The 23,398-nt window shown below is 38.7% G+C and overlaps 1 protein-coding gene across 2 annotated transcripts in view; it reads left to right on the plus strand.

The window, feature by feature from the left end:
- The window catches only part of LOC107993541 (uncharacterized), a 61,258-nt gene extending 38,764 nt beyond the window's left edge, over positions 1-22,494 (plus strand). For both annotated transcript variants that reach the window (XM_017050001.3, XM_062073784.1), the window contains 10 exons: positions 8,813-8,858; positions 8,930-9,100; positions 12,177-12,396; positions 15,682-15,765; positions 16,431-16,564; positions 17,348-17,484; positions 17,640-17,794; positions 18,626-18,867; positions 18,954-19,140; positions 19,251-22,494. In XM_017050001.3, the coding sequence (XP_016905490.1) occupies positions 8,813-8,858; positions 8,930-9,100; positions 12,177-12,396; positions 15,682-15,765; positions 16,431-16,564; positions 17,348-17,484; positions 17,640-17,794; positions 18,626-18,867; positions 18,954-19,140; positions 19,251-19,447 (1,573 nt within the window). In that variant the 3' untranslated portion in view covers positions 19,448-22,494. The remainder of the gene's footprint in view (positions 1-8,812; positions 8,859-8,929; positions 9,101-12,176; positions 12,397-15,681; positions 15,766-16,430; positions 16,565-17,347; positions 17,485-17,639; positions 17,795-18,625; positions 18,868-18,953; positions 19,141-19,250) is intronic.
- The last annotated feature ends 904 nt before the right edge of the window (positions 22,495-23,398 follow it).

Genomic DNA, 23,398 nt, shown 5'->3' on the forward strand with positions numbered 1-23,398 from the left:
CCTTCCCAACCTTGCAAAACAATCGAAACCAATCCAGATACCCAACAGAAGTCAACGCATTTGAGCCTCTAAACGCCTCCGGATAATCACACGCTCCCCTTCATCTCCGTATCATTTACGCGCCGACGAAACTCGATTCGTACCTCTTGAAAGATAACTGTTCCACGAAACACGTCTCTAATTCTGCGTAATCTATGTAACATGTAAATCGAGGGTTAACGCCGATCCAACCGATCTCCTTAAGCGAAAAAGAGACCTGCCTCTAAAAGGGCTGCAACCACGCGTGACCGAACGTTCTCTTCCGCGCTCGTCTTCACCTGGGATTTATCGAGACCCGGAATTCAGATGGGGCTGGGGAGGAGAGAGATGGCTGGCCGTCGTTAGACGCAAATTCTTGGGATATCTTCGGGAGTAGCTGGAAGTAGCTGGTTCGACCGATCGATGCCCGCAATTATCCTCCGAATCGTCCACGGTCTATTTCTGGACGCGTTCGATATCCCAGAAAATATCTTTTTCCGCGATGCAACTGTTAATGTTTCGTGGATGGAGAACGGAGGATTACGATTTTTGTTGGGCTAGAATTTATACGATTTTGAATGGAATTCGTTTGAACGGGGTTCTTCTTTATCGTTTATATATACTCTTTTAAAGAGGAAATTGAGCGATGGAGATGGAGAAATAAAGAAAATGGAGAGGAGAGTATGAATTTATTATTATTTGCCTCGATTTTCTTATTTTTTTCTCTTCAAAAGTTACTAATTATCGCGAGATTAAAGATGACGAGTCACTATCACTATTGCGAAATGAAATCGTATTGCTACGCGGTAAAAACAGCGTCGAGTTGATTCTCTTTCACTCGATTAAAATTTAATTCACGTGTTCGATTCTTAACATAATTAAGGTCGATCGACGCGCTTGGTCGATCAAAAGTTGCTCAACGAATTCTATCCAAGATAACGATCATTATTCTTCCCATAATCCATGTGCGATGTTAAACAGTTGAACGATTAACGATGTTTTTCTTTTCTTTTCTTTTCTTTTCTTTTTTTTTCTTTTTCGTTATCGAAGAGTTCTATCTCATGTACGTGCATGATCCAAAAGATATCGTATCGAGATATCGGTTCGAGATACCAGAATTCTCGTAGAATTTTATCCAGGCGAAGAGAAGCCTATTCGCTTGATACTTCGGCTACCGCAAAAACGCACATCCTCCGCATAAAAAGAAAGAAATGATCGCGAAACAATTACCAGACATTCTTTCAAGGAGAATCGACACGATTCGAAGCCATTTCGCGAATCGTTTCAACCAATTGCTCGAAGATCAGTAGGCTGAACATGTAGAACAGCATTTTACCAGCGCAAAGAAACCGTCGTCCATGATGAATCTCACAATGGAGAAGGGCGCGTGCACGAAGCAACGCGCGTGTACACGAGCAGGAAGACGTTGATTTGCCTCCTCTTTGCAAAATGAGTAGAAATCGAGTGACACGGGAAATCCAGGCATCCGGTTCTTCCCTGAACACACGTGGTATCCATTGGTAACGAGTCAGACAAATCATTATTTTGTTTATTTTTTTACATTTTTCTTTTATCCTCAGCTTTTTTCACCTATCATCTTCGAAAGATTTCCAGACGAGCAATGGCGATGGCTAATAGTGTCGGATAGAAGGGATCTTGGATCGTTAACTTGATGGATAAGATGGAATTGTCGCTCGATGAAATTCTGTTCAAGATCAAATGATCGAATCCATGATTATTATATAAACTGTGGTTTTAAAAAAAAAATATTAAATGGATACATAACAAGAGTCGTGTATTTCGTGCCGAACACATTCTAAAGAAAAATTCTTAATTGAAGGATATCGATGGAATTTAATATTTTTCAAGATAAATAAACGATTAAGATTTCTTGATTCTCGAACCAAGCTCGATCCTGATTAGATTTGTTGTATAACTACATTTACAAATTCCTTTTATACCAAACTATATCGATCCTTTTTTTCTGTCTGATCCGATCAATCTATTCGAGCAACTCTTTCAAATTATTATATTAAATTAATCGATTACCAAGAATATGGAAGAGGAGCCTCGTTCCTTTTCTTGCCAATCGCGCCACTCCCGCATTATAATTATCGCGAGCTAGTGCATTAGCCTAATCTCGGTCGAGCATCGGTTAAAAGCAACGGTAACGGTGTATCATTCCTTCTTCTCGATCATCCCCGTATTTTTCCCCTTTCTTCCATTTCTTGTTTCGACCTTCCATCCGCGGGAATTGGGATGCAACGTTGTCTATCGAGAAGGGGGGAAAAATGGGTGCCTGGTCTTAACGAACGACACGACGCGCGATAAGAGTAAAATTGAATTCCTGGAGAGGCGACCCGATAAATCTTGGCCGTGAAAAAGCGATCGATAAGATCGGGATCCACGATGGAAGATTATACCAAGGATGGAAATTATTCCTATTTACGTCCTCGGGGAAATGATGAAGTTTCCAAGCGTATAACTTATCCACGCTTCAATGGACGCCCGAAATCCCGTCCTACGTGAACCAGGTCAGGTTAATTTCGCGAATACTTGCGATAAAGCTGGTACGATCGTTGGCCAGGTGTCTCGATTGAAACTCGAGGAATTTACGGATATTGATTGGAATTTCGATCGTGGAATTACGTTCTTACATGCTAGGAATAATTCGTTTGCGTATGTAATATTGTAAAGTTACATATACGTAAGATAGCTGCGTCAACATTTCGTCAACGATTCGTGGAATATGAAAAATTTATCGATGTGCTTTCCGTTCACATCTCGAGAATGGAGACTTAAGAATATTATGCATACGCGACACGAAGCAAATTTCTATTTAAGCTTTCGCGTTTATAATGATTTTACTCTGCGCAAACATCTTATTACAATCGAGAACTGTAAACGCGATTGTCTTGACTCCATCCCAACGAAGACGAATGCAATAAGAAATAAAACGTGCCTTCTCATCGAAATCGCTCGTACTTAATCAAATGGGAAAAGTTGCGTGCGTTATCGAATTTTTTAACCGATCTCGATCGATCTTAGCGTGGAAAACGGTGAACGAGTCGAAGTTATCGGTCAGATTTAACCGGAGATGGATCAAGTGATAAATCGAATCCGTCGACAGGATGTTCGAGGCGTTATTGACGATTTAGTGAGTCGTTAGACGGATCGCGCAGGTGTGGAGGAAGTAAGGTTGATGGACACTTTGTGTACGAGCCAGGGATAAACGGGCTGGTGATTACCGATCCTCGACGTGTTATTGATAACTTAATGAATCGTTGGTACGAGATCAAGGCGGATAAGGGATACGGTGTACCGCGGGGAAAACGAGAGTTCCATTAGTGCGTGCTTCGATAAATTACGGATAGGTTAGATATACACGTTAAATCCGGAAGAGAGCGTAAAGGGATGATTTTTCTCGCATACGATCTTTTATTATTGTTTCATCGAATTGGGAGATCGAATAGGAAAGATTGTTGAATTTGGTAGACTATAGATATTAATTATAAATAGTTTAAATCGATTTATAAACAAGTATTCGAACGTTTTGAAAATTGTTGATTAACGGGTATAAAATTTGACATGATTTTTTTTTAAGATATTCAAAGATAAAAAAGTCAAACATCAAATCTTTTTTCTAATCGATCTCTCCTCTAATTCATCTATGTTCTTTCAGAATTTGCTCCTGCAAATCTAGCAACGAACGATCGACCTGAATTAAATCGAATCCATTATCCTTAAATCTATTCAAGAAAGTCTATATAAGCCTGGATCGACGAAACAATTATTTTCGAATCGTTCGCAATTGATTGTAAAATCAATCGGATATTTTATCGAGGGGATCGCTACGATGTACCGTAAATCCCAGAGACATTCATAAAGGATCAAATGAAATGGAAGCAACGGCACCTTATCATGGTGAATCCTTGGATCCGATCGTTCAAGGTCATCGATCCAGGATATATTCGTACGATCGTGTAGCCACATCGAAGATCGTTGAATGATGCTGCTATCTCTTTATACCGGTAGTTACATCATTATGAGCTAATAGCGAACGATGATGCATGCAGCGGTCAGAAAATTACGATCGTGAATTAACGTTATTTATTAAAGCTACTGTGCGATTATCGGTTGACCTCGATCATTGGTCACATTCCTTTTTGATGATGTTTCTTCCCATTCGTGATTCGTCCAATTTTTGAACACGAGTAAATCGTGTGATGTATGTAGTGAAAAAAAAAAATTGAAGGGATTATTAGATTTGGAAACGTTTGAAGTGAATTGTCGAAGCGCACCCTTGTCGATCTTCTTACTCCCAGGATGGGAATCACAAAATAATCCATCATCCCTCTCGTCTAGTCTTGTAGACAGTGATCGTTGGTTAACCACAAATGACTGTCGGCTGGAAAGCACGTAATTCATAGCTACGAATTGTCGTGCGTAAACACGGGGAAATACCAATGTCTAGCTTCGAATTCATCTCTTTTTTCCACTGTTAATCCACAGCAAAAAATTACGTTTCATTTTTATATTTCTTATCTTATTGATCGGTCATAGTAAATTTAAGCTGCGATATCTACGATAAAAAGGCCAATTTGTTTCAACAAATTTTTCTTACAAGATATACCCTTGTAAGACTAAAAATTCTTAGGTTCCGACTTATTCTCAATTCATTCTCGACAATTTTTCCCATTTTTATTTCTCCTCCCGACAAAAGAGAGAAATTCGCTCGTCAAAAAGAGTCAGCCAGACGTCTCCTCGATCTTGATACGCACGATTGCTCAAAGTGATATTTTACTCCGTTTAACCGCGACAGTTGTGCCAACCTCTTCAAGGATAAAGGGGCCTCGAACGTCTTCTTCTGTCTCGAAATTCGTGTCTCGCTCGAACGGCTTCGAATTCACAGGATGCTCGTTGTTCCTCGAGTTCCCACAGATCTTGATAATTCCATGCGTGACGAGACATCGAAAATCGAACGACTTTTGGTTCGCTAATCGTACGAGATCGTGAAACGAGAAGCAAGATCGAAACTTTGGAATCGATGAGGAACGGTAAAATGGCCATTAACGACGGAAAACATGATGAGGTCGACTTCTTGTTCGAGTTCAACCGATTATGGTTTTTCAGCCTGACCCAACGCCCGATGTTCGCAAGAAACACGTGGAATTTTTCATAAATTGTTGCGTTGAGTATCCATTTGCCTAGAATACGATGAAGTAATCTCGCTGAGAATTTTAACTTTTAAAATCACGCACACACCGAGAGATACAAAATCTTTAAATTACGCGGTATAAATTAATTAAAAAACTCGACATTTCTTATCCTAAAAAAATTAATCAATACTACAGAATAAAATAGACGAATAAATAGGACGAAGTGAAAGAAGAAATAAACGCATATACGTAATATTTCTACACGAGAATTACAATCAATACACGTACTCTATATATTATTCTCTTATTCTAGCGATCGTTGGAGCGAGCAAGTCGGAAGTTTATGAATATCAACAAATAGTCATAATTCATAGCTGTGGAACGATATTCGAGCGGCATTATCGCCACACGGAAAACGCTCGTAAATTACGCACAACGCTTGTCGCTGCGATCTGACTTTCAAATGCGTAACTGTACGGCAATGTAACTGCGGGTGGAGGATGGAACGAAACGAGGAGGACTCCACAACTCCGGCTACGTTTCTCACAGACGTGGAATCGCTCGCGGCGACGATCCTGGCAGATCGCGAGCGACCACGAACCGCGCCAATTACGCTCTCCCTCTCGCGACGCGGATCCACGCCCGCTCCAAGATTTTCGTGCCCGAGGCGACTGAAAACCTCCAGAGACTTGGAATAACGGAATTGAAACAAGAATCGCCTCACCATTCTCTCTTTGCGTTCCTTCCTTTCTTTTGCCCCAAATTTATCTTGCGTTTCGGCGCATGTAACTTCGAAAGAAACATCGCATTGAATTTCCATCTCCTTATTCTTCATCTGGTTTTGTTGTTCTCTCAATCCAAATCTTGTATCGTCGATTATTTCGTCAATTTCGACAAAAGAGGAAGAGATATTGAACTGGATTTTGGTTTGGACGTTGGTTCGGATGAAGGAATATGGAATGGAAAGAAATGCAATTTTGTGTGTACTTGGTTAGCAAGATAATGAAGATAATCGAATGAAATATATGAGAAAGTATAAAGAGTATCTTAAAGATATAGGAACATTGATCTAGAGATTTCTGAAATAGTCTGGAGGACATTTCGCATCTAAATTGAAAAAAAATATTACTAAGTATTCGTAATATTTCCTTCGAAACCGAATTAATGTCTTCGCTAGTTCTCACAGATATCTCTGATTAGTAATTAACATCATTATCTGAAGCTAGGTTGTCGATCGGAGATCGATATCTCACGCGAAATCGTAACATTGGCATTTAACGATTAACATACTCGCGATCCTCCACCCACGCTCGCATGTGGTCTGTGCGATTACGCGTGATTAACGACCATCATCCTCCTTCGTATTCTCGAGTCGGCCATCCCACGCTTAACACCTTCCGTTCCGTTTAACCGCGCCGCCAGCGAGCAAATAATAATTACGCGTGGCGAACGGATTGATACGCTCGCGCAATAAAACCTTTTAACAAAATAGTTGAACGAGATCCGTTTGTTTCGAACATCTTCCCTTCCGGCCATCTTCCGTCCCTGTTTCTCAGGCAATCGTATCGCTCGCGATTTCTAATTGGCGAATATTTTTCTCATGCCTTAGGGATCGATAGGAAAATAATTTTTTTCGGATACGTTCCACTTATCCCACAAAATCGTGAAATTTATTACTAGGGTAGAAAATAAAAATAAAAATTAAACGCGAACAAATAATTTAACACACACGAATGATCTGATTGATACAAAGATAATTTTAGGACGTGAAAACAATTCTTTATATTTACGAATCTACGAATTTCTGTCTAAATAAATTTGAATAGCGTCATCGAAACAATTTGTTCAGGAGGGATTAACTCGACGCGTCACATTTTTAATCGAGGCCTCTCGTTCGTGGGAAGCTGTCGATTTCCGCGAGAAGCCGCAGCTTCGCAATTAACAGTCCTGAAAGGAGCCCCATCCCTGCCATTAGGAGGAGTTAACGTGCACGCGCGTTTATCTCGATAACAGAAATTACACCGGTTCCGACTGCCTCATTACCACCTCTATCATAGTGATCCCTCGAACGTGTGTTTATAGCAAGATAACCAGTCCAGAGCAAATCGAGGGAAAAACTGACTTTCCGGAGTCACTTTTTCCTATCGATCTTAAATGAACTGGAACTTTCATTAGAGATACACGTTGAATTCCACCAATTTTTCTTCGATCGAGATTCAACCTTATATTCTTCTCACTAACCTAGTAAACTGATCTAATAAGAATCGTTAATATACAGTCTCGACACGATGAATATGTTAATCAAGTTAATTCGTGGTACCGTAAATTTATACGAAACTTTTTACTCTTTGAAGCTCTATTTCATCTCGTAAAGAAATAAAGTTTTTCTCCTTTTATCCTTCAGATATTACAAATCACATTATATTATGCTTTGTATATATCGTGATTTACGTATTAACATACGTTAAATATCGACAAAATTCAAATCTCGTTTATTAACATCGAGTACAAATTTATCAAATGATAAATATGCTTGAAAAAGTATCCTCTCCCGATTCATCGATCGTCGAATCATAAACGTTTTAAAGACGTAGAGAATAAAGAAGGGCAGGATCGAAATCAAGGAGATCGAAGAAGCAGAGGCCCGTTACACGAGCATAGTAGAAGAAAGGAAGTGGTTAAAATGAGAAGGGGAAGAAGGAAGTGGTAGAACAAAAGAGGAACGAATTCATCTGTGTGAATCAAGGTGACACGGATCGCAATGCGTTAACGTCTTCGAGATCTGGTCCATCTCGTCTCGTCGGCATCTTTTTCTCATCTTGCGAACAAGAAAAACGATGACTCATCCCTCTCGCTCCACTCGCCTCCTCGTGGCGCGTTCTATGGGAACTTCTTGCTACCTCGGCTAAGGAATAGTCCATCTCGGACCGAAATATAGGGAAACGCGTTTCGTATGCGAGCATCGTGACACATCGACGAGGATTCCCTGGATGAGGAGAGCGATTGCGACGAGTCACGGCTGGCAATGATCCGATTATGGTTTCCCGCGATTCTATCCGTCCGTTGTCCTTCGTTATTATCGCAAATTCGCGTCGGTCCGCGGCCTGTTACCGCGTGAACGGACGTGCGCGTTCAGATCCCGCCTCCGTGTTCTCAGGCTTCTCGGCTTCCCTTGGCTAATCACAGAGAACCTGCACTTTCTTTGGACAACGTGTATACGTGCACGGGGAACGGGTCTGGAATATAGATACGTGTGCTGAATAGAAATCGACGTATGGATGAATTTACTACTTTTTCTTTGGAATTGTAGGAAATGCAAAGTTTTTTAATATTCGAATTGATTTTTTGTTTTGGATGAGTATCTCGTAAGTTGGTGGATAACTTGATTGACTCGAATTCTTTGTATCGATTGTAATTTTATATTTTAAAAGTGAAATATTTAATCTAATATCTTTATTTCCATTGATAAAATTCCATTTGTATTACTTTTTTAAAATTATTTTTTAGTGCATATTTGTTAGAATAATGTTAGAAAAGTAGTGTAACATATCAGATTTCAAAATAATTATTTTACAAACAGTATTAACAAATTTGGGAATAATTAAAATAACATAAAGATGATTTTCTCGTTTCAGATACGCGATCGTCTGGCTTCTGACAGCAGCAACGCTTCCATGTCAGGTAGAATCTCACAGAGGCAATCAAAATTGAAACTTTTTCGTAGAAGGTAAGAGTAAACGTGAATTTTAAAGGCGGCGAGCCATGACAACGGAGACAACGGAGATGGAAACGCGGAGGACTCCGTATTGGACGAGACAACCGAGGATTATTGGGCCGGAAGTGGATCAAATCCCGAGGAGGACGACATGCTTCACAACGAAACCAGGGAAGCGTTAACGCACGAGGCCAGCGACCACGAAGCTGTAAGTATTTTCGTGAAGTCGAACCAGATTCGACGAAACGTCAATTTCTTTGTGCATTACGATGTAGCAAAATCTACTCTGTAGATCGATTCTTTTTTTTTTGCGATGACTATTAACCAATGTCTCATTATTTCTGCTTCTTTTTTCGTAGAATGGTAATAGCGTTCGTATAAGAAAATTTCAACATTATTCTCGATATAATTGAAAAGTAGTAGTAATAGTTATATTGAATTATTATTGAATCTCAAATATCAAGTTATAAAAATATCGAAATTTCATAGATTATTCTAAGATTGATACGTGTACGGTAAAAAAAGGAGAGCCGAGGAAAAATATTGATAAATAATGAAGCTACATTATAATTTTCATATTATTTTAAATTGCTATATCTCAATACACGTAGTTATAAATAAAAGCCAATTCAATATATCGAAATGGGAGAATATAAAAATATACGAAGAAAGTTATTCTTTTTCCAAACACGAATTTCACGAGATAAATTCCACGTGATAATTTTCAGCCTTTCGAATCTATAAATCACTTTTTATTTTTCCTGTAATGTATCATTATCCTACAACAAACTCGAACAGCTTTTTCCAACCCTGATAATCAATCAAACTTTTCCAATCTGAAATACTCAGTGATCTGAATATCGACGCAACAATGAAACAAATCGTAAAAGAAAGGACTATAAAACATACTTTGTGCAATCTCGTACGCACCACAAGGGAATTCCAATCGCTAACAACCTGGAATTAGCTGGATCACGCGGAATTCATAAGAAATACCAAATGATAGGGATAATCAGGCTCGGTTGATGAACAGGTGTAGGTCAGGGACAAGCTTGGAGATACGATAGGTGCATTCACCTAGCTCTCATCTGACCGATCATAACTCGACTAATGACTTTCGACGCCCTAACCGCGCGACCGTTAATCATCGCATGAGCGCATGATGAGACTCGATAGACCATCGACAACTGGCCGCAAGGAAGATCTCGTGTTAAAAGAAGTATACTATCCACGAATGTCACATCGTATTTGCCGTGACACACAAGTGGATTCAGAATCGCACAAAGAAAATCCATCTCCTGAGAATACTTCGCGTGAAATTCTCATTTTTAGAACGTTTTTATTTTCAAACGTTTCATTTTAATCCATTCCATACACTGTCATATCGTTTCGAACTTGAAAAATTAAAAATCGGAAGATTTTGAAGAAAGAAGAAACTCTTCGTTATCACAACGCGAGGAATTATCAAGTACGAAAAATGGTTAAATCTGAAAACTTTCTACAAGAGACTTTCCATTAAGATATTTCTAAAAAGAATTATCCACTTTCGCGGAAACCAACCGTTCCGTCTCAACCCTCTTTCCAACGTATCCAACGTTCAATCTCGCATAAGCATTCCTGAAGACGATACTTGTAAAGATCCTCTCTCCCCATAAAACGAAGAGACAGAAGATAGCACGAGAGGAACGACTCTAGTAACCACTCTAGCGGTCCATAAACGCCACTCGAGTTCCAGAAATGGTAGAAAAGTAGAATCCGTGAAAAGCAATAATTTTGCTCGTCCAACTGGAGAACAAATAGAGGAACGGAGGGAAGATGGAAGCGGAACGAGAATGTTGCGTGTCAGTTGTTCACGCGGATAAGTTGATTCGGGTGGAGAATACACGAGGAGGAATCCGAGAAAGAATCCAGAGGCTGGTGGTAAGAGCTGGTAAAAGGCGGAGAAACGGGCGGAGGAATGAGGCAAAAAAAGAGGCGAGAGATCGGAGAAGAGGAGCGTGTAACGACACGATTGTTTCCACTGGTACCAGCATATGGAGGATCTTCGCTGGCTTTTTGCTGGTCCGCGATTACCACTAACCACGTGGCTTGCCTTACTCGATACAGATTACGAGATGATACCTGTCCATTGTTGGACCACTGTGAGAAAATGTTGGGATGGAAGTTTGAATTTCATTTTGATTGTGAATTTCTTTTTTTCGGTATCGATAGAATCGAAGGAATAATATCGAGAAATAAGAAAGATATCTGTTATAAATGAGCAGCTTAAGAAAGGATTAATCCTCAATTTCGTTGAATATTAAGTTTCTTTTTTTTTTTTTCGAACGAATAGATGTTAAAAAGTAATTCTTTTTAAAAAATCGTGTAATATAATCCTTCCAAATAATAAAATCTATAACTGTAACTTATACTAGAAATCCCGTAAGTCGATTCATTCCACAAGAATTCTGCTCTTTTTCGTCCACATTGCATGTCGTTCTCTTCTTCTTATTCTCCATTCCTTCCAGTAAACTCTGCATGCTATGCCTGTAAGACGAAACAACCTCGTAAAATGAGGACTCTAAGACCAGAAACAGAACCGATACAAAGTCACAGATAGACTTGGCTTTCACGATTCTTTAAAACCTTCGAGGTGGCTGGTATTAACACCATAACTACGAGCCGCAAACGATTTTTCTCGAGCCACGAGCAACACTCTTCCCTCAAAACATATTGGTGCACTCATAAAATACGTGCACCCGAGAAAATCGAGCAAAGGAACTCGTGGAAGTTGCGCGACAAAGAGTATTATCTCGGCGCGAATGCATCGAGAACGAATGTTTCGAGAGGAACGAACTCGTGAACCGTTGGTCACGCTCTTCTTTTTCTTTTCGCCTCGTCGTTTTCGCTTTTCCTCTGAGATCGCTCGTTTCCGCGCCGGAAATTGCGGTTGCATCGTTGGGAAGATAGACCTCTGTCGAGGATGTATTAGCGAATCCTATAATATATTGGCATTGATTTTTTCTTTTTTTTATTTTGGAGACGAATTATTCGATAAATGAAAGAAGAATATACGTGAGATTTTGGGTGTACAAAAAGTGTAATATCAAGAATCTATATATCAAGTAACAAGAATTCTACTAGGTCGATTTTATAGAGAAAAAGGAAAACTATGCATATAAAAATACATTTCATGGAAGAAACTAGAAGTTGTTAAATAATTGTTGAACCTCTTGACTTCAATTTCATTTTATATTTATTCATCGAAAGTAATTGAATTTACATAATTTCATTAATCTACACAGGTGGTATACGTTGGAGACGGAGCAGCGTATGTGCCAGTACCGTCATTGAAAGGAAGACCGTTGAGCCCGAATCTTCAAGCTCTTCAAACTCTCCAGGGTTTGCAAGGAATACCCGGAGGCGGAGGCACAGGGGTAGTCGGGGACGAGGAGTGGAAGAGGCATCCGGAATCTTGGGATCGGGAACACAGGAGATACAGGCCTAATACCACTCGAGTTCAACGTAAGTGATTCAGAAATACTATGAAATCTTTTACCGATAATTTAAAACTCCTATTTCAATCTATAAATAACAACGAAAAAGAAGGAATAAAGAAGAAGAAACGTTCAAACACCAAGATCCTCGTATAATAATTCAATCGTATCGTCCAACGAACAGGAAACTTGCCAACTTCCAAAATATTGCCAACCTACACATTTATCGTAGCCGACCTTGGTCACTTTCATCCTATCGTCGCCTTCTAAATCCTCGAGCCCAAGATTCTCCAATAAGAAGCCAAACGCTTTCACCCTCGAGAACCGTTACCGCGTCTCCGTTATTGCCGCCATTTCTCCACGCATCCAAGTACCCGTCCACGGCCGGGAAGCGATTTGATCGATCGATCCATCGTGGCCGTCCTCGACGCTGGCCTGGCATTCGGAACACGAGCGGCTACCGTTAGAGTGGACGCAATTAAAACGGTGTCGGCAAGTCGTACGGCACACCCGACGCCTGAGAAATCAACGCGTCTCTCCTTTCCCTTCACTTCTCTATTATCCTCGCGCGCGCGCGTTCCTCTCCTCGATCTTATCCCGAGGACGTGGTGACCCGTGGAGGCCGTAATTCGCGAAATTGCGAGTTTTTCCCCAATAAATAAATGCGCGTTGCCTCCTCCTAGACCGTAATCTCGGAGATATACGCTCGGTTACGAGGCAATTGTTAAGGGCGGAGGGCGGCTCGATCGAGAGGTAAATTGATACGAATCGTGGTGGAACAGACGTTTCTGAAATAGACGCTCGTCCGAGAGATTGAGTCGAGTCGGAGAGCGTTTCTTCTTAGTCCCGATGAAGCCGTAAAGGGCCTCTCTGCGGGAAACGTGGCGGCCACCCGCGGCATCGTCGATTACGCGAAAGAAAGCCCATTAGCTTTAATCCATCCTCCTGTGCACCAGCATTTCTACGTAGCCGGGTCGAGGGTTTGTCTCGCCTCTTCATCATTGTCCGTGAGCTATCCTTTACGGCCGTGATCCGTTACCTTTTATTTTATTATTGGCATCTTCTGCATGAATGATTTATCGAAAACGAGTGGTGGCACGTAAGGTGTAACACGAGTCGAAGAGGAATTCTTTTGAAATAGATTTTTCTACGTGCCTCGATTATGTATTTTCACATAAGGTCTTAAAGTTGCAATTTTTATTGTCTATATTTTATATTGATCGCAAATTTTTGCAAGAAGCAAATGTTGGAATGCGTTTTATCGCTTTAAAATGGAAGTTGAAATACGTATCGTGGTATGCAAATCGACGAAGTTAAACTTTGTTGCATACTCAGGTAAACGTCATCATTTAGAAATTGCTCTAATCTTGCAGCTCGGCATTTAGCAATGAGAAAAAACTTCATCTGCATCGACCGTTCTCGATAATGATATGATCTTTATATTTCTTTACAACAATCGTTTACAATAATGGATCTGGTAATGGAAATTAATCTATACATTCATAATCGCACTAAATCAAGGGCATGCGAGCAAACGATCTTTTTAGGAAGAATTAACTAAATTATTGTTAGAGGAAGAATGATGATCAAATTAGACATACACCTGGTATTTTCATAATTAGAGAGAGTTTAAGAGCTGTCAGGATGTTGGTCTTTTTACACTGCGATTTAAGAATTCAAGGTAACGAGATTTAAATGAAAGGCCGAGGTTTAGAATCTACGTTTCGTACGTTCCACTTCCTGAAAGAGGTAGATACTCTGCTTATTTTGTTCTCTAGCTAGGTTGTAATCAAAGTGAAATAGGGCTGTTTAAAACGAGATCCTTGGAGCGAGGGATCGTAATTAAATCCTACGAAGAGCATCAAAGATCCAACATCAATGCGGACGAGATGTTGCCTATCCCTTTCAAACTTTCCAGATTACCTGTCATTCACCTCGTCCCTCGTCAGTTTCGCGAAATCAAACACAAACGACTTGACCCGTTCCCATTCGAGATATGTTATATAATCCTTATAAATCTCTGAAAACAATGGATATCTAGATTTCAATACACAATTCATTAATATATTCATTATACGTATTGTCTTTCACGGTCAATATTGCTTCATAAAAATTTATTCATGGAAAGATGATTATATAAATATAATATAAAGCCACATTTATATAATACAAAACTACTTTCCTTATTTCCTTCGTATTGCGTAAAATCAATAGAATCGAACGTAACATTGGTAATCGTATGCAGGATTTATCTTCAATTCCTTTCAAACAATAAAATCGCGATTATCATTATTTTACAATCGAAGTTTGAAAACCTTTTCAAACTTCTTCTTCCCCACCATAAGGTGGTTAAACGCGCGGATTCACGGACGGAACTCGCGAGTGAAGAACGTTCCCCACCCGCCTGCTCGACCGCGTGTACTCGGGCGACTATCAAAAGTTGCGCAACCGCAACTCCATTGTTTGCTCTCGTATGTTTTGCCGGCCGATGAGCACAAAGTACGTATCCGCAATTGTAATAAGCGTGCGTGCGGTCGAAAACGCGTGTGCCCACCCAACTACACGGCTTTTTCCATCCGGAGGGAGGGAAAAAGGAGAGGAAGAGGGAGAGCGTTCTCCCTGCGAAACGTTGTATCATCGAGAATCACCTCGAGTGTGACTATCTGCAGCCTCCATCTAACGCCGTCCATCTTCCACCGCTCACGTGGTGGATTACGTCGTTTTACGATGGAAACGGCTCCTTACCACGAAGAGCGCCTATAAAAGGGGAGGGGGCTGGCCGGTTTACTTTCACTCGTCATCGGCGACCGGTTTTCCGCTGCTTTCCGCCCACCGGATGGATCCCCCGATTTTCCGACCGTTTCGACACGAGGCCGCGCCATGTTTCGGCATTGTGCCGCTTTCTTGGCTCGTTAGGGCCGATTTATCTGTTGCTTCCGATCGCGAAACGAAAACTGGACGGCGATGACGAGTCGTTTGCCTCGTGAAAATCGATCGCGTCGATGGGAAAGTTGGGTAAAATGCGCGATTTAGGAAAAGGGAATATTTTGGTACTTTTGGATTTAGGAAAAGGTCACGTTCGAGATTTTTCAAGTAGATTTTTATCAAAATAATAGGGACCACGTATCCCTATTATTGTTACAAAGATATTAAACCATAAATTGTGGAAAGCTTTTGATAAATTTTGAAATTTTGTAATACAGAAATAGATTCTGCACGAGATTATTTAATCACGGTAGATCGCGACATATTTCAAAAATCGGGTAACGCAATTCTAACTCTCGTAAATCTAACGAAAAAAAAAAATTTGCAGACATCGAGGCGGAATGCCAGGACGACTACATGAAGATCAGGATCGGTTTCAACGGTTCCTTCACCGGTCTTCTCTACTCGGCTGGTAAGTTAAACTTGAAGACTCAACGTGAGAAGCGGGAATCGCGAACGTGCTGGCGAGCATCCGCATCGAAGGACGTGCTATCACGTCCTCCCTGTACGAGCTCACACGGTGTTCGCAATCATCATCTCCGCGGACACAACGCTCGAAACTGCCGCGATGCTGACGAGCTAATGGCACAGCGTTATCGCGAAACGATCTCCTCGGGAGGCTCGCCACAGCGAGAGACGGGCACGTAGAGAGGGGAGAAGAAGATAGAGAATTTTCCTTTTTCCAAGGCGAGACCAACACATGGTCGAATCGTCCACTTCCGTTATTTTGAAAGGGGCATAACGCATTGCCCGCTCTTTGCACACGCGATGCATCTGCAAATAGCACGTCCTTCTTGATCACTGTCCCGCTTATAAATTATTCCTACTCGCTCTTATGAATTTGGAAGAGATATATATTATCATTGTTTTAGAGATTCGATTCTCGATTAGGAAAGAAGAGAAATATGAAAAAATGAGAAGAAATATTTGCTTGTTCGTTTGTAAATACCGATGATATTGATATAATTGAGAGCGCCAATTATTTTCAAGATGCGTTATTATCCGAGCATGAATATATTGTTTGAACAGATCCGTTCAAAGAATAGGAAAGCACGAAAATAATAATTTCAATTGAAGGTTACTCTTACGACCCGGACTGCATGTACGTGAACGGAACAGGTCGAGACTACTACGAGTTCTACATTCAGTTGAATCGTTGCGGCACCCTTGGCGAGAACACCCATCATCAGGACAGTCGAAAAAATCCTACGGTAAGTAAAGCAGGCGTGCAACATGGCGCACGACGTGGTTCGTTACCATCGCAGCGTGACCACTTGACAAGAAGTAATAATGATTAACACACGCGAAAAAGAGAAAAAAAGAAAGAAAGAGAAAAAAAGAATCGACACGATTTTTGTTTCGCCTTTTATCTCCACAGTCGACCAACTCGACGTATTAATATACGCCCAACTCGTGCCATGTTAGAGAGGTTTAGCAATTATGAATCGCAAATCCGCGCCGACGTTAATAATTCTGTTACGCTCTCCTGTGATTTATTAAACACGCGCGCCGTGATTTATATCGGGTGCACTAAACTGTATCTATTTGCTTCTCTAGTTGCGATTAGACTTGGAAAGAAATAGTAAATTGAGCTTTTAACGATGAAATTTCGTTTTGGAAATAGTTTGTGCGCGTTTGCTTGCGTAATGGGAATAATAACCAACTATATACTCGTTATAAACTCGTTTGTCGTAAATTTGAATTTTTTATTATCCAAACAAAATTCATTTCTACAAATATTATCGATACACGTATGATACTAATCAATTTAATTAATCTCGAACGTATATATATATATATTCATAAAAATTCTATCTCGTTTCTTTATTCCGATAAAAGAAATACATTCTTCAGTTTTTAGGAAAATTTCAAATTTTTATCCTCAAAAGATACTTCACTTTTTTCACGCGAACGAACGCGATACTCGTCGAACATCTTTCTGCATATTATATCCATCGATCTAAATGTTCCATTTTAATCTGTTTTCATCGCAGAAAAACCTGATGTGGAACACGGTCACGGTGCAGTACAACCCGCTCATCGAAGAAGAATTCGACGAGCATTTCAAAGTGACTTGCGAATACGGATACGACTTCTGGAAGACCGTCACCTTCCCCTTCCTCGACGTCGAGTAAGCGGTTGAAAATCTTTACGATCAATCTCTCATCTCGAAGAAAATTATCGCTTATTAGTCGATGTATATTTCTTTCGCTCTTGTCCCAGTGTCGGTTAACGGGAAGCTGGGAAGAAAAGAGAGAAACCTCTAACGCGGATATCTTCTTCCAGAGTCGCGACGGGGAATCCCGTAGTGTTCACCCTGCAGCCACCAGAGTGCTACATGGAAATCAGATACGGTTACGGGACCACTGGAACTAGAGTGGCTGGACCAGTCCGCGTCGGGGATCCACTGACTCTCATTATCTACATGCGCAGCAAATACGGTATATAGCGGCACGCATTTTCGCTTTGCACCGCTCCACCATTCCGCAAGCCCGGAGGCTTGCTTAATCGCGTGGCGCTACGTAACATCTGTCGGGTGTTACCTCCTCGGGATAACGGGACGCGGACGGTTCTGGTTATGCCGCGCGGATGTGTTTTCCCTTGGAGGATCTAAAATTAGTCGCCTGCAACTTTTTCTCCGGAGATCGATACTTAACCCTTTGCGGGCGAGCGCCACGATCGAACTTGCGATTAAGCGAAATAAAATTAAGTTGAACGGCATATAACGTTGTATATTTTATAACAGGATCGTTGATAAAATAGATATTTTCCTTTATACCTGATATTTAAGATATATTTAATTTAGCGTCTCATTCGTTGGAAGATATCCTTGACCTATTCGGGGAGGAGAATAAGAGTTGAGAGAATGCTCGTCCGTAAAGGGTTAATTGCCAATTGACGAAGGCTGCTGCGTTCCATGTTCCACTGGATCCAGAAAGATTTTCTTTTCTTATTTTGAGAATGGATCGATGAAATGCCAGTTGATTAGAATAGAAGGAAGATATATGTTTGTATAGATTTGTCTGTACAATCGAGGAAATGAATTATTGCGATAACAATTCGTGTGATGCTCATATCGCAGTGATATCAGTCGTAAATAAAATTCGTATGATAGTTTCTCGTTCAATAAAAGATAAAAGTTCATGGTTAGATGAGTATTTTGAATCGACGGTAATTGAATTAAACGAGCATTATATAAAATTTTCTTCCACTGAATGAACCTGAGATAAACGGGCTTCTGCTGTACAGTTTCTGCCTCTCTGTGTCCACAGATGGTTTCGACATTGTCGTGAACGATTGCTACGCTCACAACGGCGGAAATAAAAGGATCCAGTTGATCGATCAATACGGATGTCCCGTCGACGATAAATTAATCAGCAGATTCCGTGGATCCTGGTCCGAGAGCGGCCTCTTCGAAACTCAGGTATTCGCCTATATGAAAACGTTCAGGTTCACCGGTTCGCCAGCATTGTATATTGAATGTGACGTAAGAATGTGCCACGGAAGATGCCCGGTAAGTACAGGAAGATGGAGGATCCTTTTATCAAAACTGTACTCTTTGAACGATCTGTTGCTATGAAATTATTTATAATCGCGCAGAGCCAACCGTGTCATTGGAGAAATGCCAAAAACGTAGCGAAACGTTCTTTGCCAGAAATCGGTGGTCCATCGACACCAGCGACGAGTCTGTCGGAGAATGTGAATCTCTTCCAATCGTTACGTGTACTTCAAGAGGGCGAGGCGGATACAGAATTCTTCCAGAATTCTACTACGGCTTTTCGAAGTGGTAACTTCAATTAGAATTAATTTCTATTTTTAAAATATCAAATTATTATAACAGATTATTTATTTATTAGTTTTTACATTATTTTATATCGATTAATTTCTGTATTGCAGGAACCAATGAACCCACGAACGATAGAGTGTGCCTTAGATCGACGGTTCTTAGTACGATTATAGGAATCGGTTGTGGCTTTCTCTGTCTAATGGCAGGAACGATATTAGCTATGTGTTCGCGAATTCGACGACAAGCTAGGGAAAAACTTCTATCCGACAGCATAAGTTATATGACCCACAAAGGTAGAATTAACTGAACACGATCACTTTGCATATTTTTCCCTTTTTCTCTTCTTCTTCGTTGCGTTTCCGTCGGTATAAATGTTTGAGGAAATTGCCGGAGGAATATCCCCTGTTGGTAATAATGCGAGGAAGATTACCGCAATCGGTAAAAATGGGAATAAGCTCAATACTTTCGATCGACGGTTGTTAAAAACCAAGTTCACAAATCATAATGTATTTAAAAATTGTGTATCTAAAGTTAAGGATATTTATACAGACGAGATATAGATGTGATATTTTTGGATTTTTCCATGTTTTCAAATACCGACCTCGAAAAAAAGGTATCACACACGATATTACCATTTTGACCATTTACATTCGCTCTATTTTTCTTTATTCTTTATTGAAAAATGTTTCATATAAAGGTTGAATGTTTTTAAGAGAAATATATTCTGATATTAATTACGTTATTACGTAAACATTAAATTACTTTCTTCAAATAAAACTATATATTTTTTGATTCAATAGAAGATGCTCGTTATTTACTATAAAAAAATACTAAACCATTTTTATAGCAAAAATTCATTAGTTTAGGGGATATTTAATTATATTCAATTATCTCCTAAACTAATCATTTTTTGATATATGTATTTTTTTATAAAGAATGTTGAAATGTATTGAATTAAAAAATATATATATTCATTTAAAAAAATAAATTGATCTTTGTATGTTCTTTACTTATCAACATACAAAATAATTAATAGCAAATTATATCCCATTTTAAAATTCAATTTTTATTTAAAACGTTTTTCAGTATTATCAAAAATATATATACGAAATATTACATACATCATATGATCGATATAATGCATAAAAAATATCGAGTATCTCGCATTAACTTTATTATTTAAAATATTTCGTTTATTTCAAAAAATAGTAAAAAATCAAATAGAAATTAAATGTCAATAAGAATATATGATGTAATTATATTTCTTATTATATAAAAAAATAACGTTAAATTCTAGGAACTATTCAAATCGTGGAAGAGAGAAAAACGAAGAGAAAAACTTGACCAAAAATTCGATTTTGTATTAGGAGAACATAATACGATAGGAAATAGATCGAGAAATATTTCTAGGAGTTTTGCCAATTCTTGGAAATGATTCTCATATTCTAAAAATTTTCAGGCTCCTTAGAAATGACGTCGAATTCTAGGAATTATCTAAATCGTGGAAGAAAAGAAAAGAAAATTTTAATCAAAAATTCGATTTTGTATTAGGAGAATATAATATGATAGGAGGTCGATCGAGAATTTTTATATCAAATATTTTTATGATATTTTGCATATTTTGCATAGTTAGCTATGAATTATTTCCCCCTTGTATATTTATTCTTTGCAGTAATCATTTTTTATGATTTTAATTCAGTTTTCCATCAATTTTCTTAATTCTAAGAATAATTTCCATTTGGATATCGAGAATTATTTTCTGCAGCATTTAACATTCAAGCATTTTTTGACCATTTTTTTAATTTTAATTTTAGAGAATTTGAGAATATAGCTGTTTTTTTATATTATAAGTATTCATTTTCTTTTATATACTATTTACCCCACGCATTCGTATGATTGATGTATACTACTTGTCTTGTAATTAATATCAATTAATTTTAATTAATGTGAATTAATATCAATGAATGTTGATATAAAGTTTTAATTCCCATCTCTACAATGTTTTCATGTACTGAATCGATAATATCGCATGTGATACGAAAATGATAAAGTGGTTAAGTGACTACTAAATTTCTATGATATAATAAATCTTTATATATATATCACATTTATTTTATTGCTCGTCTGTGTTTAAATGTACGAAATTAAATTAGGAAAATTGAGATATATTGTGATAAATATAATTAGGTATCTCTATTCTTTTCCTTTTTTTTTCTTTTTAGACAATTAATTAGCCGTCGATGTGAACGAAATGTTGGTCGTCAATGATTGAATTTTTATTTTCTAAATGTTAGTTTTTTTTTTTTTCTTTATAATTTCGTTTATCGTACAATTGAATTATCGTCAGTCGATAATAATGATCAAAGATGAATTTAGAAGGCAAGAATTTGTCACGTTTTATATCGAATGCGCAAATGGGAAAAAATTTGATTTAAATATTAATAAATAAGGTTAAAAACGCTTTTTTCTCGATTATGCGTATATTAATGAAACCGAATAATTAGATATACAGGCGTTTCTAATGCCATTGATGAGATTCAGTACTTTAAGTATGTCTAATTGCATTACTCGCCATATTCAGGAACGCACAAATGATCAAGGTCTCGATTTACAGCTGAATAAATAACTGATTATATTCTATCTAAAAATCAATATAATTTGTACAATTCTTTTAAATTTTAAATCACCGTCTCACGAATAATGGCTATATCAAATAAAGATAGTTAGTCCAGCTGTAGCTTCGAGACTGAATAATATTAAGAATAAAAACTGAATAAACCGAAGTTTCTGAATGTTCGCGAATAATGCACTATATAGTATAATATAAGCATCGCTATGCAATAAACAGCTACAATATTTAGGTTTATACTTATATGCATAATGATATATACGCAGCGTCCAAGTGTGTCTGGATATCCCCTTATTTTTTTTTTTTTTTTTTTCATACTATCATATACAATTTTTTTTTTTAACTGTTTTAAATTCTCGAGAGGCAGGAACATCATGGAATTGCCACGAGCGTGAACGGCCAGTGAGGATTAAATAATATTTCGCGAGATCACCCCGCGCCGTGGAGAGCCAAAGAAACTCAGTAGTTCAGCTCTCGTCATGATAATTTATTTCGAAAACTATCTTTCGCCAATCTGCGAAATATTAATTTCCCCTCCTGGTCGTTACGAAAATATTTTCGTACGTTCTTATTTTTGGATATACTCTCCCCTCCCATTTCTGATGGACAATTAACAAATAGGATCCACCTGCTCGATCGAATTGTAAATATAGCAATGTATGATCCACAATATTTATAATTAAACTCGAATGTATCAAGGTTTCCAATAAACAGTAGAAAGAGAATCCTTTTAATCTCTCATGGACGAAAATCGCTTATTCGGAATTTCAGAATATTTGAAACTGTTTTCGATAAAAATTCCATAAAGAAGAAAGAAAGAAAGAAAGAAAAAAAGAAAGATTTCCTTTTTTAATCAACGATTCGGATCAGAAGATCAACAAACAAAATTTCATCAACTAATACTAAAACTTTTTATTTACAGATATTATGAATTATTTATACAAAAGATCCGAGGAGAAGTTCGAAAGAATATTTTTTTTTTGTCATGATACGAATCGTATAACTCAGCAAAAGGAAAATGGATATCGACGATTTTATTCGACTGCGTTTCCACGAACTATTTCACCAACGATGGAGTGAAAAACCAGCGTGACGAAAGGGGAACTTCTACCTGGTCGATTTTGAAAAATTCGACGTGTCCAGAGGCTACAATGGCCACGGCACGGAACGAATCGTGTTTTCCAAACAGCATATCCTTCATCGAAATGCGTTGGTTCTTCGAGCGCGCTCAAAGATCGCCGCAAATGGCCGGTCCACGGTGAAAAGTGAAAATCTACGCAATATCTCATCCGCAAAATGGACCGGGGACCGTCATTTATCGCTCGATCCTCCCCCGATAACGGAAGAAAAATACGATAGTTCGTTCGCCTCTTCGAGGGTCGCGCATTATCGATGCCTGCATTTTTGTTCGACAGGAAAAAACGTTTCGAATGGCTCTAAGATCGTGACAATTAATAAAATGGTCCCTCTGTGGAGAAACTTTGGAATATCTACGAGTTTTGTGGGTGGTCTGTTTTAATCCACCAGCAAATGTCGTCTGATTAATTGAGGTTCAAGTATACGCAACGTGTTCCAGTATGATAAACTTTAAATCACTTCATTGTGGTATTCTCTAAATGAATAGCTTCC

This window comes from Apis cerana, linkage group LG1, assembly GCF_029169275.1.
Source record: "Apis cerana isolate GH-2021 linkage group LG1, AcerK_1.0, whole genome shotgun sequence".
NCBI classification, from domain to species: Eukaryota; Metazoa; Arthropoda; class Insecta; order Hymenoptera; family Apidae; genus Apis; species Apis cerana.